This window comes from Phaethon aethereus (genome assembly GCF_964289735.1).
Source record: "Phaethon aethereus genome assembly, chromosome: 10".
Taxonomy (NCBI): Eukaryota; Metazoa; Chordata; class Aves; order Phaethontiformes; family Phaethontidae; genus Phaethon; species Phaethon aethereus.
Genome location: NC_138586.1, coordinates 68,148 through 83,359, shown reverse-complemented (window position 1 = coordinate 83,359; position 15,212 = coordinate 68,148). Strand labels below are relative to the sequence as shown.

Below are 15,212 nucleotides of genomic sequence, written 5' to 3'. Positions count from 1 at the left end.
TTCATTACAGAAGCTTGAGGAGCAGATGATCATCTCCTCTGTCATATCCCATCATGCAGCACTGAAAATGAGGAATGGCTTGGTGCTCTGGGATTTCAGTTCTTGGCCTGTAGTCAGTGCTTTGAAATTGCAACTCCTTGGAGGCAGTGTGGGGGAAGGAAGGGGACCTCAGGCTGCCATGGCACTTCTGTCCATCCCTTCTGCCAGTACCAGCTTGTGAAGCCTGCTGAGGAAGGCAGGGGCTTATAGGAAGGATGTCAGGCGAGGCTGGGAGGCCCCCACCATCTCCTTGGCCACATCTGGAAGCTTCACAGGAAAGCAGCAGGCAGTGAGTGGGTCTTGGATGAGATGGACTGTTCTGGCTAGCCTGGTCTGGCCTGTAGCACATGCATGGCACTGCACAAGATGAGTCCTTGGGAATGGACCAGTTTAATAGGAGCCATATGCCCAAACTCTTTAAACCTTACATCACAGACAGCCTAAATTAAAGTCCGTTTTTGTTGAAATCTTCCTGACAGATGGATGGCCGCAACATGCCTGGTAGTGGCTTGGGTTATGCTTCTATTACCTTGTTAAGAGGAGTTTTTTTTAAAAGTAAGGTCAGGTTTGTAAAGAATTGGTGACACTGCAAATAAACAGCCAGTCGTGATGAGAGGTCATACTTGAAAAATACGATCATCATCATATTTGAAAAGTCATGACAGTCAGGTGAAGTCCCCAGTGACTGGAAAAAGGGAAACATCATGCCTATTTTTACAAATGGTATAAAAGGAGGACCCTGAGAATTACCAACCAGTCAGCCTCACCTCTGTGCCCAGTAAGATCATAGAGCTGATCCTCCTGGAAGCTATGTCAAGGCATATGGATGACAGGGAGATAGAGACAGTCAGCATGGCTTCACAAAAGGCAAATCATGCCTGACTCATCTGGTTGTCTTCTACAATGGAGTGACTGGATAAGGGAAGAGCAACTGATGTCATCTACCTGTATTTCCATAAGGCATTTGACATGGTCCCACACAACATCCTTGTCTCTAAACTGGAGAGATATGAATTTGATGGATGGAGTGTTGCATAAGGAATCGGCTGGATGGGTGCACCCAGAGAGTTACAGTCAATGGCTCAATATCCAAGTGGAAATCAGTAACAAGTGGTGTCCCTCAAAGGTCTGCACTGGGACCAGTACTGTTCAGTATCTTTAATAATGACACAACAGTGGGATTGAGTGCACCCTCAGCAAGTTTGCAGATGACACCAAGCTAAGTGGTGTCGTTGATACACTTGAGGGATGGGATGCCATCCAGGGGGACCTTGACAGGCTGAAGGAGTGGGCCCATGTGAGCTTCATGAGGTTCAACAAGGCCAAGTGCAGGGTTGGGGTCTGCACCTGGGTTGGGGCAACCCCAGTATCAATACAGGCTGGGGGATGAAGGGATCGAGAGCAGCCCTGCTGAGAAGGGGGATGAAAAGCTGGACATGAGCTGGCAATGTGCGCTTGCAGCACACAAAGACAACCGTGTTCTGGGCTGCATCCAAAGCAGTGTGGCCAGCAGGGCGAGGGAGGGGATTCTGCCCCTTTACTCCACACTGGTGAGACACGCACACACACACCCCCCCCGCCAAACACTGCATCCAACTCTGAGGCCCCCAGCACAGAACAGCACTATGGACCTATTGGAGCTGTTCCAGAGGAGGCCATGGAAATGGTCCAAGGGCTGGAACCTTTCTGCTAGAAGGAAAGGCTGAGAGAGTTGGGAGTTGTTCAGCCTGGAGAAGAGAAGGCTCTGTGGGGACACCTTATTGTGGCATTTCAATATATAAAGAGGGCTTCTAAGAAAGTTGGAGAGAGGCTTTTTACCAGGGTCTGTAGTGACAGGACAAGGGGCAATGATTTTAAACTGAACAAGGGTAGGTTTACGTTGGACATAAGGAAGAAATGATTTACGATGAGGGTGGTGAGACACCGGAGCAGGTTGCCCAGAGAAGCTGTGGATGCCCCATCCCTGGAAGTGTTCAAAGTCAGGTTGGACAAGTCTTTGGGCAACCTCATCTATTGAATGATGTCCCTGCCCATGGCAGGAGGGTTGGACTGAGATGAAATGCATGCTGGACGTGGCTGTGGGTGTCATCAGCCTCAGACACATGTGTCCACACAGAGGCTTCCTACAGAGGAGGGCAGCTACTTACAGCTAGGCAGAAAAAGCTGGGGGTGTGAGCCCAGGTCTCAGCCTGGATGCAGGGACAGTACCATGGCTGGGGTTACCCTGTCAATAAGAGAGAAATATCTTAGTGGACTGCCTGGAGCTGGGGGTTAACGTTTGGATGCAGGAGGACCTGGAGGCTGTGTAGGGCTAAATGAGAAGCAGATGCTTTCAGGGGAATATGTTCCATCTGTTTCTGATGCATGGTTTTTGTTCCCTTTTGTACCACAGTGACCGAGTTCAGGAGAGGAGAGCTCACATATTTAGCCTTTCCCCTGCACCATGGCTAACTTATCAGTTCCCCAGCCTCTCCAGTCCCTGGCCGAGTTTGACTGCTAGACATGCTTGCCTGTTGCTGTTGGTCCGGTTACCACAGCTTGGTGAGATACCACTTCCCACATGTACCCTCATCACCTGTTACAAGCCTGACATAGAGTATTTTACATTCCTGTGCCTCTTTGGTTTAAATCACCATTTGTTTCATCAAAAGTCCAAGTTCTGCATGTTTATGCCCTGAGCTCATGTCCTCCTCCTGCATGCAAGTTTGGTTGGAGCTTGTCAGTTACATGGCACACAGTCAGCCCTGGCACAAGTCTTTTCTCTGAGGCAGCCCTTTACCCTGGAGCAAAGCTTCCATCCTTTGCTCCCAGGAGAGCGCAGGTGCTCCAACTCGGTAGAAGCAACTCAGAAAACAGCCATGTCTTCTAGTGACTTACACAGGTTAATACAAGGCAAGTGGTTAGACTCCATGCTTGGTGAAGTGGGCTTGTAACATGGCACACTACCAGCCTCACCTGGATCATATTCAGGCAGTGGTCCCCAAGCCCATGTGATGGACCGCTGCCTGGAAGAAGGTGCAAACCTGCAGGACTGGTCTGTGCCCGTCCTTTGGAGATGGGTAACTTCAGTGTGGGTCTGTTGAAATGCTTCTTTGGGAACATTTGGTCCACTGCCTGATCACAGCTGCTGCGCTTTGTTACATACAGCTCCCCCACTCCTTTTCTCTCCTACACATGATGATTTTTGTTTCCTGCTTTGTCATATTGCAAAAGACCAGTCCTTCTCTTTACTGTCACCTGTCAAAGTGCTACCTGGGGCCTGAGGCAGTTATAAACCCTACGGTTTATACGTCTCTACGTATGCTTGACTTACGGGCTCCCAAGGCAATTGCAGCTTAACTAGAACCCCTCTCTTCTGCTGTCAGACCCCATCAGACCATCTCAGGAGCAGGAAGGCTTGGAAATTCATGCCCTCCTCGGTGTCCCTTCTTCAGCATCACACCTAGGAGAAGGACCAAGGCCCCCGAGCACTGGGAGCAGGGAGGGGAGAGGGAGCAGGGCACTGTGTGCAGTGCTCTGCCTGAATGGCACCTTTGCACCCTCAAGTGACACTTCCAGCTCAGCTCACAGCCACTTCCCTTGGAACCTGAGTGCATTCCTGAAGGAGGTGCAATGCCACAGCCACTGCAAGTGCTGGATCTGATGGCAATGTGTGTTTTGTGCCTAGGAAGGCTTCTGTGCTTGTGGAACGAAATGGATTTAGTAGCCATGGCTTTGTAGGGGAGGAAGGGAGACAGGTGGATCCCAGACATTTTTGTCTTCCCTGATAGTACCTTTCAAAGGTGCTGGATGTGTGCTTGGGGACCAGCTGGCGTGAGTGTGGTCTGTGCCCCAGGTGGGCTGCTTGTCTGCTCGGGAAGGGGTCTGAGACCCCAAGCTTGGTCAGCCCTCTGCTCTGTGCTCAACTAGTTCCAGGCTATGCTGCGTTTTCCCCTGCAGTGGCCAGGATGCCTCCCATGCAGATCCAGACCCTGCAGGTGAGCACCCAAAGGCTTCCCAGCCAGTGTCACGTGGCTGAAGTGGAGCAGGAAGCTCAGGTGCTGGATAGCAGGATTCCCTCTGTCATGCCACCTGCTGAGAGGAGAAGTCATGCCTAAGGCAGAGGGTAGAGCACAGAAACCCTGATCCTCCCTCCCCAGTCACCACGAGGAGGCTGGTCCAAGAGCCCAGTGCCTTCCAGGACTGGTTTTCCCTTGCAGTGAGTTTTCTACTGTGCTTGCAGTGGCAGTGACAGAGGCAGCAGGAGTGAGTGGGGCAAGGAGGGTCCATCCCCCTCAGCGGTGAAACGGTGACAGATGGAGCAATGCAGAACTGCAGCCCCTACCCGAAGCTGCACAGGGGGATGTGGCACTGCCAGCGCTGGGAGAACAGGCCTGCTGGGCATGGAGCAGGGTGCTGGACAGACTGACAGCAGCAGAGCCATGACTCCTGCTCTTAACTCATGACTCCCAGCATTGCTTTGCTGCCTATTTGACTATGCTGGCAGCTGCTGGGTTTTCCATCCCTTCCTGCTCCAGCAACTGCAGCCCCAGCTGCCATGTGGAGCAGTTAGTGTGAGTGCAGACCGTCCAGTCGCCTGGCACGCAGGAAAAGTCTTTATCATCTGCTTGGGATGTAAACCATTATGTCTTAAAGGGAAATTGTGGGTGGGGAGGCAGCAGGGAGAGGACAGGGACTGCCAGCCCAGCCTGCAGGCGCTCTTTAGCACACTTAGCTACTCCAGAATTGAGGGTCGGCTGCCAAGTGCTTTGCCCGAGGTCCTGCAAAGCCTCGGCTACCCTTTTTTATTTCAGGCCTAATGAGAGACCCTGGTCTGCCTTTCACAGGAGTGTGTGTAGCATCCCTGGGGACGGCTTCTGCAGCACTGGCATCCCTCCGTCAGCCCTTGGGGCAGAGCCAGAGCCACCTTGCTCTTCTCAGAGCCTCATGCATGGCTGGGCCTTGCCTGAAGGCAAAGGAAGATGGTTCCCCACCTGATCTCCATGCATTTCCTCAGGAGCTGGGACAGTCCTCTAGCCACGCAGGAGACTGAAAGCTGTTGGAGTCCAGGGCGGGCAGCTGGGTGAGCCCTGTGAGCTCCTGCCAGCCTTGTTCAATACCCTTGCCCATCTGTCTTGTCCCTGTACCCAGGAGGGGCTGGGGGCAGCAAGACAGGGCTTGGCTACCCTTTGCACTCTCTGTGCATGTTGTGATGTGTTGGTGTTAGAAGCCACCCACAATGGCTGTGGATGCCCTGGGGTGTCCATTCCCAAGCACAGGCCAATCCTATGGGGGGAACATCTCCCTGGCCTGGCCAAGACAGGGGATGAACAGCATCTCACTCCAGAGCTGGAAGGGAGGTATCTATGCTGCACATTCCTGGCAGCGCATCCAGCTCGGAGGAGGGACAAGGCAGCAGGGAGTGAGCATGTGCCCCGCCGGTGCTGGCCCATGAATCCCAAACCAGTGACCAGCCTGCAGGAGAGACTCATAGCAGAAGTGGTGGCAGGGTCTCCCATTGGTAGTTCCCCAAGCCTGGCTCATAGGAGGGAAGCAGCTTCTGCAAAGGGAGCGAAGGGCCGGGGGGACAGGTCTGTGCTGAGGCTGGGATTCCTGTGTCTCTGCCCAGTCCGTCAGGCATAGGGGTGGCACCCCTGCCCCTGGCTGGGCCACTCCGTCGGGCTGAAATACCAGTGGAAATATCCTTTTCTGCCTCCTTTTATTTGCAGGGAATCTGAAACATGTTGTTTAGCAGAGAAGGAAGGCTCAGGTTTCTGCAAGAGCATTTCCCATGGGGAAGACAGCGTGTTTATGTGAGCAGCTGGTGAAATTTGTGGCTGTGGGGGAAATTTGGAAGAAATTACTGTTGGTTGGTTGATTTTTTTTCTCTTTAAAGAAGAAAAGCTGCTGCGCACCACGAGCACCGTGACTCTTCCCAGGCAGGAGTGTGGGCTCTCCAGCCACAGCCTTCCAGTGCCACCAGAGCCTCCCTTGCTCCTCTTTCCTTTTTTAACACCACAGAGTTTATTCTCACAACTGGTTTTAAATGTTTTTTAAGAGAGGGGGTGCTCAGAGCTGTGAACCCTCCACAGCTGGAGCCCAGCACCACATTGCCTTCCGGCAGGAGCAAGGCCTCTGAGCTGCCCACCTGGGGAGCAGTGCCGAGGGTCAGCTGGGGCCCAGGGCACAGGCTGTGCCTCTTACCCACAGAAAAGGCATGGCCATTATGTTTTTATCTGGGAATTTTTTTTTTAAATAAAGTATTTGAAAGATTCCTCCAGCCCTCTCCTTTCTTCCTGCGCCCACCCTGCCTTGCCAGTGCTCTTTTCAACAGCACTTCATGCATTCGGCAGAGGTGCAGCCAGTGCTGGAAAGCAAGGATCTGCAGTTGCATTTGTGACCATCCCTTCCAGCCCCATCAGGTTAGGCAGCACAGAGATGCACCCCAGAGTGATGGGTGGGCTCCTGAAATTCTGTGTGGAGGGTCCAGACACTGGGGATGCTCTCCAGAGTGTTGAGGGAGATGCAGGGCAGGGTGGCAGCTCCTGTCCTGGGAGATCTCAGATGAACCTCCAGATGCCTCAGTGCCCCATGAGAGCTGCCACTTGGCATCTCAGTGAGGCGTCTCAGCAAGGGGACAGGTACACCGATACCTGGTGCAGATCCCTCTTGGTGCTTCGGGCCATGGAGCCTGGCCTCTGCTGCCCTTGTCCCCTCCTTCACCTGATCTGCGGAGCTTTTATTTGTGCTGTTTCTTTTAAAGACATCCAGTCGCTGTGGGAAAGCATATTTCCTGTTGCTTTAATTAGATTACACTGGAATAAATAGCAAGATGAAGGGACTCCCAGCCTGGCCTGGCTTTGTTTTGATCTTGTTTTTCACTGTTGATCCAAAAAACAGGAAATCCAGTGTGGAGGGAGTTCAGCTGGACGTGGCTCCCATGTCCCTGTGGAGTGACTCCTGACCCCCTCACTGCTTCCCCCGTGTGCTCCTGGCGCCTGCTGCGATGGGGTGGGGGAGACTGGCCTTGTGCAGTGACCACTGGCAGGAGGCTGGCAAAGGCTCTGAGTGCCCAGGGGAGATGTCAGCCCTGGAGAACATTCAGCCAGGAGAAAAGTGGGATATGAGAGAGCAGAGAAGCTGGCTGCCAGCCCCCTGCGACCCACATCAGGGCCCCACATGCTCCGTCCCTGCACCAGGCACAGATGGCTTTGTGAAATGCCGGAGCTGCTTCAGGAACACACCTGGGAAAACAAATAAACAAAAGGACCCCCCGCACAAGTGTCAAACATTGTGGCTTTCAACAGGGTTTAGGTGAGGTGCAGGGAGAGCTGCAGCTGGGGATGGGACTGTAGGGATATGGTGCCCTAAACCAGGCAGGTTGCCCACCCACAGACAGCTGGGGAAACTGAGGCATGGGGTAAAGCATTCCCTCCACTGTCTTCATCCACATCCCTGAATGCGGAGAGTCAATTGGAGCTCGGCTTAGTGCAAAGCAAGAAAAGTGCAAAAAGTGGAACTAAGGCTCGTGGGGTACACCCAGTGCCCCGTCAACAGACCTACTCACACCCAAATCCCCTTCCAGCCAGCCGAGGGCACTGGCCCACATCACCCTCACCAGCCCTGGCACCAACTGGACCCCCTTCGTGCACCCCACCCTGGATAGATGTAACAAGTGTATCCCAGCCTGGATGGGGGGGATCTGGGAGTTCCCACCCAAGAGGTTGGGAGGCAGGTGGGAGAACATGGCGGGGTTGGGGTTGCCCAGGCTGGATGGGGTGACATGGTGGGTCCCAGCCTGAACAGGGAGGACACGGAAGGACCCAGCCTAGAAGGAGGCGGCAAGGGGGTCCAGCCGGGGACCGGAGGGGCAGGCGGTGCCGGCACCGCCCCCGGGGGCTGTCCCGCCCTGTCCCATCCCTCCCAGCCCGCCCCATCCGCCCGCCCGCCGGCCCCGCTAACGCTTCGCCTTTCCCGCGGCCCGGTCGCACCGGGGCCGCTATAAATCCGGCGGCGGCGGCTGCCCGGACTGTGCGGGGAGCGGAGCCGAGCGGGGAGCGGGGCCGCCCAGGTAAGCGCGGGGGGGAGCCGGGGCGACGCTCCCCGCCCCGCTCCAGCCTTTCCCCCTCCCTCCCACGGCTGGGAACCCCGCCGGCCCCCATCCGCCCGGGGTGGGGCGGGCAGCCCGCGCCCCCTGAGTGCCGCCGTGTCCTCGCAGGCCCCGGAGGAGATGAGCTCGTTACGCCCCCCGCCCCGGGGCACGAAGGACCGCGAGGTGGCGGCGACCCTGCGCTACCCGTCCGGGGCCGGGGAGCTGCCAGCCGCCGCGCGGGGGGCTCCGCCGGGCCCCGCCGCCTCCTTGGCCCTGCAGGCGGGTCCCCACCTCCTGGCCAGCATGCACCTCCAAAAGCTCAACAGCCAGCACCGCGCCGCGGGGGGAGTCCTGCGCCCCGCGGAGCCCGGGTCGCAGCCCGGCTGGGGCTTGGGGACGCAGCCGCGGGGAGCGGGGAGCTGGCCCCCGCCGGCCGCCGGCCCCGGCATCATCGACTCGGACCCGGTGGACGAGGAGGTGCTCAGGGCGCTGGTGCTGGAGCTTGGCCTCGACAGGGCGGACGAGCTGCCGGAGCTCTGGCTCGGCCACCACGAGTTCGACTTCCCCGCGGACCTGCCAGCCGGCTGCTGAGGCTGGAGGGCGGCTGGGGCGGGCGGCGGGGGGCTCCCGCGTCGCCCCTCCAGGGACCCGCGATCCGGTGCCGCTGGGCGCGGAGTGCACCCCAGCCGGCCCACGGGGGGCGAGGGCTGGCGCTGCGGGTGGGGTGGGGGCTCAGGGAATGCTCGGAGTCCGGCCGAGAGTGGGAAGGGGCCACCCTCGGGGCTGGAGCCGGGGTGGGGCCGCGCTGCCCGCCCACAACGCGGAGCCGCCCTCGCTGGGAAGGGCAGGCGGAGGTCTCAAGCTGCTGTCTAATAAAATCTGGAAGCACGTTTGTCTCCCCGGCTTTGCCCCTGTCCCTGTCCAGCTCAGCGCTGGGGCTGGGGATGACGACGACAAGGTGGTCCATCTCCGCGGGAAACGCCGTGGGAAGCGGCCCGGCGTGGGAGGAGGGTCTGCCCCCCGCAGCACCCGTGCATCCTCCCGGCTTTACGGTGGCGCCAGGGGTGCCACCTGCGCGGGGTCCCCATCGTGTCACCCCCGAGGATGGGACCTCTGTCGCGCCCCTCTGCAGAAGCGATGCTGCGGGGACCCACCGGGGCTCGCCCGCTGCGGGGCGGCTCCATTCGGCTGCCTGGCGGGGCGCGAGGGGCTAGGCGTGCCCCGGGGACGCCCGTACCCCGGGGGGACCCGCCAGCCTCCCCAGGGAGCCTAGTCGGGGACCGCTGGCCCCCGAGCTGCCTTCGGGATTTGGTCCTCAGGCCCAGAGTCGGGTTCGAGCGGTTGTGTGGAGTCCCAGCTCCACCCTGGAGGGGCAGTGGACCGGGGGGGGGCGCTGGCCCGGCACCCGGTGCCCCCCCGGCTCGACTCCCGGGGCAGCCGGGGTACTCGGAGTCTCCAAGCTCCCCCGCCCCGAAGGGGGAATGGCGTGTGCCACCCCCGCTACCGTCACACGCTCTCCCACACCGCAGGGGCACAACGTGAGGGTCTGTCCCACGGTACCGGCGAGGGCCGGGAGGGATCCGGTCACCCTTCCCACGACCCCCCACCCCGTGCCCCACGGACACAGCCGCCCGCTAACGGGACGGAGGTGTCCCCGTAGAGGCCGCTTGCAGCGGGGAGGGGAGGGTGCACCCCACCTCGCTGGTGGGGGCTGCCCAGACCCTGGCCCTCATCTCCTGTGGGCAGCACGTCAGCAGGGCACCGCGGGGAGGGCCGAGCTTGTGCCGCATGGGGGGCGCACACACACCCCGTCCGCCCTTGCACGGGGCGGTGCTGGACGTCCGGGCCGGCAGGGGGCGCCCGGCAGCGGAGCCGCCGCGCCCGCGGATATCAGCGGCGGACCGGAAGCAGAGGCCTTTTCCAGGTGGAGCGCAGCCATGGTGAGGTTGCGGCACGGCCGCTCCCCGCTGCTATCCGCTGCCATCCAGCAGCCGCGGCGGGCTGCTGCCGCTCCCGCCGCGTCGAGGGGCGTGGGAGGGAGCCCGCCGCCAGGGTGGGGGCGGGTGGGAGTCTGGGGGGTCCGGGGAAGGACGGCTAGGGAGGCCGGGCCTGGCGGCGGCCCATAACACGTCCCGTCCTGTAGGCCCGCGGCCCCAAGAAGCACCTGAAGCGTGTGGCTGCGCCCAAGCACTGGATGCTGGACAAGCTGACGGGCGTCTTCGTGAGTGCGGGACGGGGGATGGGGACGGGCCCGGGCTGCCCGCGGCAGCAGCTTTTCCCGCTGTCTGCAGGCCCAGATGACTTCGCAGTCTCCGCAGTCTCACCAGGGGGGTGCCCGCGCCCGGCCGGGCATGCTCAGGCACGCTGCTCGGGGGGTGGTGGTGAGCTGGGTCTGTTGGGCAGTGTAGGCGAGAAGGGGATGCTTGCTGTTAGGGGCTTTGCGAGCAGCTTTCGTGTTTCCCCTGTTTGCAAGGGATATGGCAGTGGGGTAGTTGGCTACTGTCTTTTAACCTGCTTGTTGTTGTGTTTTTCCTTCAGTGGGGTGGGTCAGGAGATGGTTGTACTGTGTTGGGGCCAATGTTTTCTGAGGCTGGTAAGACTTTGGGGGCAAAAGCGCTGTGAATGCCAAGGAAAGATATCTGCAGCCTCTTGCTGCCTGCTTAGCAGTTAGGCTCCACACAGCTGTCCTTGGGTGCTGCTGTGGGAGCTGTCGGCGTGGTAGTGTTCTTTCCCTGGGGACAGCCAATGCTGCTGTTTTGCTTGAGCACCCAGCAGAAAGCGTCTGTTTGCAGGCACCCCGTCCATCGACAGGCCCTCACAAGCTGAGGGAGTGCCTTCCGCTCATCATCTTTCTGCGGAACAGGCTGAAGTATGCCCTGACAGGAGACGAGGTCAAGAAGATCTGCATGCAGAGGTTCATCAAGATAGATGGCAAAGTCCGCACAGACATCACCTACCCTGCAGGCTTCATGGGTGAGCTAGGAGGGCTGGGGCACCTCTGGCAGCTCTGCTGCACTGCGGTGGGGGATGTTTTGCGAGGCTGGCATGGTTTGGAGCAAAAGGTGCTTTCCTGGTGGAGCTGAAGAAAAGATAAGTAGTTATCTAATTTGGAGTTGTGCACTGCAATGAATACCAAAGCCAGATATCTGTAGCCTATAACTGCCTGCTTGCATAGGCGTACATTGCTGTTCAGACTTCAGCCTTTGGCAGTTTTTACTAATTTGCACTGTATCACAGTAAAAGATGAGCCTCTGGTCAAGAGGAGATACCAGCCTCATCATTCATGCCTGAAGCGTTGTTCAGTAGTCCCTAGATCTTTTCAGACGTGCTGAGTTAACGGTGTTCGGTAACATGGCTGATAACAGCTATTATTTTATTTCCCTCTCTGAAATCAGATGTCATCAGCATCGAGAAGACAGGCGAGCATTTCCGCTTGGTGTATGATACCAAGGGCCGGTTTGCTGTTCACCGCATCACACCTGAAGAGGCCAAGGTGAGGGGCTTCCGCTTGGTGGAAGCATGGGCCCAGCTGGGTTTAGTTGGGCAGTGTTTCCTCTTTGGCATCTCCTGAGCAGGAGCTGTTGGCTTTTTCCCGAGACCTGAGTCCATGCTACCTTTGAGAAGATCAGGGCCTTCAGGGTTGGGCTATGAAGCCTTTGGTGGGGGGAAATCTCTCTGTGACATGAGGGCAACTCCCACATGACTGCAGGTGCATTGTCTGGTGCTTGAAATGACCACTGTTGGCATGGGCTGGGTTACCTTCATAGGGAGCTTTGGGGTGGGGGTGGCTCTGCTGTAGTGTGGTGAGCCTGAGTGTAGGGCTCTGCAAGCTAAGAGTGACCAGGAACATGGGACTGCCTGTGGTGCAAAATCCTTGAACTCCTTCCCAGGTCTGTTCTGGAAGTGTTTACAAAACTGCCTTCTGGCCCTGGGTGTCAGGGAGCGACTCCCACACATGTTTCCTTAACCTAAGCATGTTGGTGTTCCTGAGCTGCGAGTCTCCTTTGCATGTCCTCCCTAAGGGCAGGTGTGTTGGGGGCCTCTCTGCCCCTCCCGTGATATGCTTTTACATCTGGCTGCCACTCTGTGTTGACCTGTGAGTCCCAAAGTGTCTGTGAAGGAGTCAGGGGTGAAAGGAGGGAAACCAGGGTGCCCTCAAGAGGCATACAGATCTCTCTTGGGTCCTGAAGAAAGACGGGCTCTGCTGTGTGACCAGGGCCTTCCGGGAAAAATGGGGGGACTGCTGTGGTGTAGGCTTTCCTGGGAAAATGCAGCCATGTTTGTTGGGGAGGCTGAAGCCCAGGGTTGGCTGCTGTTCCTGAAGCACAGGTGTTTTCCGGTGGGGCTGTAGCATAGCTGTGTGGCAGACCGACAAGAGGCATTGCTGGAGCAGTGAGCTGGGCAAGTTGCTGCCTGGGCTCCTGTTGTGAACTCTGGAGTGTTGGTGTTTTGTTTGGGGTCTGAGGCGTGCTGTGGCTGGCAGCCCTCTGGGGGACAAGAATCCCCTGGTCCATGGTGCTGCTTGCTGCCTCAGCTGAGTGTTGGGTTTTGTTTGCAGTACAAGCTGTGCAAGGTGAGGAAGATATTTGTGGGTACCAAAGGAATCCCTCATCTGGTGACCCATGATGCCCGCACCATCCGGTATCCGGACCCCCTCATCAAGGTGAATGATACGGTCCAGATTGACCTGGAGACAGGCAAGATCACAGATTTCATAAAGTTTGACACAGGTAGGTCTTGCATCCGATGTAAAACACTGTACTGTTCCCCACCGTGGAGAGCGGTATGGAAGTTAAATACAGATGCTGGACATCTTTGCTCTAGAGAGGCAGTGGTGGCAGCCTTGGGACTGGGACTTCTGCACTTGGAGCTGGAGCAGGGATTCCTCCCATGTGCTGGCAGTGGGAGGCATTTGGCATAGGGACTTGGAGCGATTCCAAGAGCAAGCAGGTACTAGGTAGAAGCAGCAAGCTTGTGGAGAAGTTGCTTGAGTCCAGCTCTCGCAGGGCTGCGAGTGGAAAGCTCTGGGCAGCCATAGGGAGATTCCTGGCTTTTTGCTGTGGGAGAAGATCTTGGTTGCGGAGCCATGAGCAGTGTCAGAACAAGTGGTACAGGAACGCCTCCTTAGTGCTAACACAACTGAGAAGGTGGTGGGGAATGCTTGTTATGGGAATGCTTGGGGCCAGAGAGCTCTTTGGCTTCTCGAGGTGTGCCAGGGTTCCTGTGGGATGTAGGTGTCACCGGGTACTCTGGTGGCTGCTCTGGGGGCCAGTGCAGCTCTGTCCCTGCCCTTCTCCAGTGGTGCTCAAGAGCCCAAGCGGAAGAGCTTCAACGTGGCATCTGGTTCCAGCTCTTGTCACGCCCGTCTTCCTTCACCCCAGGTAACCTGTGCATGGTGACCGGTGGTGCCAACTTGGGCCGTATTGGGGTGATCACCAACCGAGAGAGACACCCTGGATCGTTTGATGTGGTTCATGTGAAGGATGCCAATGGCAATAGCTTTGCCACTAGGCTCTCCAACATCTTCGTTATTGGCAAAGTAAGCCTGCGCGGACACAAGGCGGGTGGGTTCTCTCCTGTTGTTGGGGGCTGCTGGCTGAAGCAAAGGGGCATTGGTGTCTTCTGTAGGCAGCTGCCTTCCCGCACAGTGAAGCTCCACAGTGAAACGCTGGCATCAGTTCTGGCTCTGCTCCCTGTGGTTCTGAGTGGTCTGGGAAAGGGAAGCATTCGTAAATTTAGGAAAGGGTGTGTTTTCAAGACGCAGCCCTGTGTTTATTTTAAATCTTCTGAGAGCTGTGAGCTGTGCAGTACTCGGATCTTGATGTGACCTGGGCAGCTGCTCTGACTGAGAGTGCCCCTCCGCCTCCAGTGCATCTGCTGTCTCACTGTCCCTGATGGACTCTTTTGTCCAGGTTGGAAAGAGATGGTGTTTTGCTTTTAGCTAAAATGCATTTTTTATGGATGTGACCAAAAAAGGCACTTGTAGGCTTGTGCATCTTTGGCACCTTCCTGCGGGGCTTGTGCTGGGCCAGTGCCACAGCTGTGTGTACATGGCCCACCATGGGCAGGGGCTGGCTTCTGGTGCTTTTCCCCCCTGAGAGGGAGAGCTCAGCCCCTGCTGGCGTTTTGTGATATGAGGTGGCTTCTTCTCCCTTGCTTCAGGGCAACAAGCCGTGGATCTCCCTGCCCCGTGGAAAGGGCATCCGCCTGACCATTGCCGAAGAGAGAGACAAGAGACTGGCAGCCAAGCAGAGCAGCGGGTGAACTCCAGCTCGGGCTGGCAGCGGTCCTTTCAGTGTATTAATTAAACCATTTACCCAATGGCTGTGTGACTGGCTGGGGAGCATGTGAGGGCTGGGGGCAGCCATGCCATGCCAGTCCAAGGCCACACACTGCTCTCTGGAAGGGCCTGCTGACCTGGGGACACTCCTGGTGATCTGAAAAATGGCCAGAGCCATCTTCCAGAAAGGCAAGGAGGAGTGGTGGGAGAACCTCCAGGCTGGTCCTTCCCCGGGAAGGTGGTGGCACAGATGCTCCAGGACATCATTCCCAGGGACATACTCGAGGAGCAGGGGACTGGGAAGAGCCAGCAGCTGGGCTCTGCCTGGGGCCAATGGTGCCAGACAGGCTTGAGGCCCTCTGGGATTGCCCCTGGCTGTGGGACTGAACAGAGAGGGGAGGCTCTGTGACCAGCACCAGGGGTGGGGGGTGCATTGGCTGGTTGGTTGGACTCTGAGGGTGGTGGCGCTTGGCCTCTTGAGCCTAGCTGTCGGCTGCTTACTGGGGAGGTCCTTCACAGGCTGCTTTTCTTGAAGAAGTGACTTTCCATGGGAGGTAGAGCGTGTGAGGGATCATGCTGACAGCCAGGACAGGGGAGGGCCCTGGACTGGGGGTGGCAGTAGCAGTGACTGGAGGCCGGGCAGCTCTTGGGAGGGACTTGGCCAGGGCAGAGGAGTGGTCTGCTAGGGACCCCAGGAAGTTCAGCAAAGGCAAGTGCTAAGCACCAGCCCTGGAATGGGCTGGTGCCCCACAGGAGGTGGGGCTGGGGGCCGGGTGGCTGGAGCACAGCAGTGGCTGTGGGGAAGGCCCTGGAGGCCAAGGC

General features: G+C 57.9%; 2 protein-coding genes across 2 annotated transcripts in view; both read left to right on the top strand.

Moving 5' to 3' along the window:
- HDAC8 (histone deacetylase 8) overlaps positions 1 to 8,701 on the top strand; it is a gene marked incomplete at both ends in the record, with an annotated part of 45,335 nt that extends 36,634 nt beyond the window's left edge. Inside the window, 2 exon segments of the mRNA XM_082004154.1 lie at positions 7,946 to 8,292; positions 8,294 to 8,701. Of these exon segments, the coding sequence (XP_081860280.1) occupies positions 7,946 to 8,292; positions 8,294 to 8,701 (755 nt within the window).
- An 890-nt stretch (positions 8,702 to 9,591) lies between these two features.
- On the top strand, positions 9,592 to 14,425 carry RPS4X (ribosomal protein S4 X-linked; the record flags this gene model as incomplete). Its single annotated transcript, XM_082004381.1, has 7 exons — positions 9,592 to 9,666; positions 10,254 to 10,335; positions 10,922 to 11,083; positions 11,506 to 11,603; positions 12,669 to 12,840; positions 13,492 to 13,649; positions 14,273 to 14,425. 7 exons carry the CDS (start codon positions 9,592 to 9,594, stop codon positions 14,372 to 14,374), a joined length of 849 nt encoding a protein of 282 aa, XP_081860507.1. The 3' UTR covers positions 14,375 to 14,425.
- Between the last annotated feature and the right edge of the window lie 787 nt (positions 14,426 to 15,212).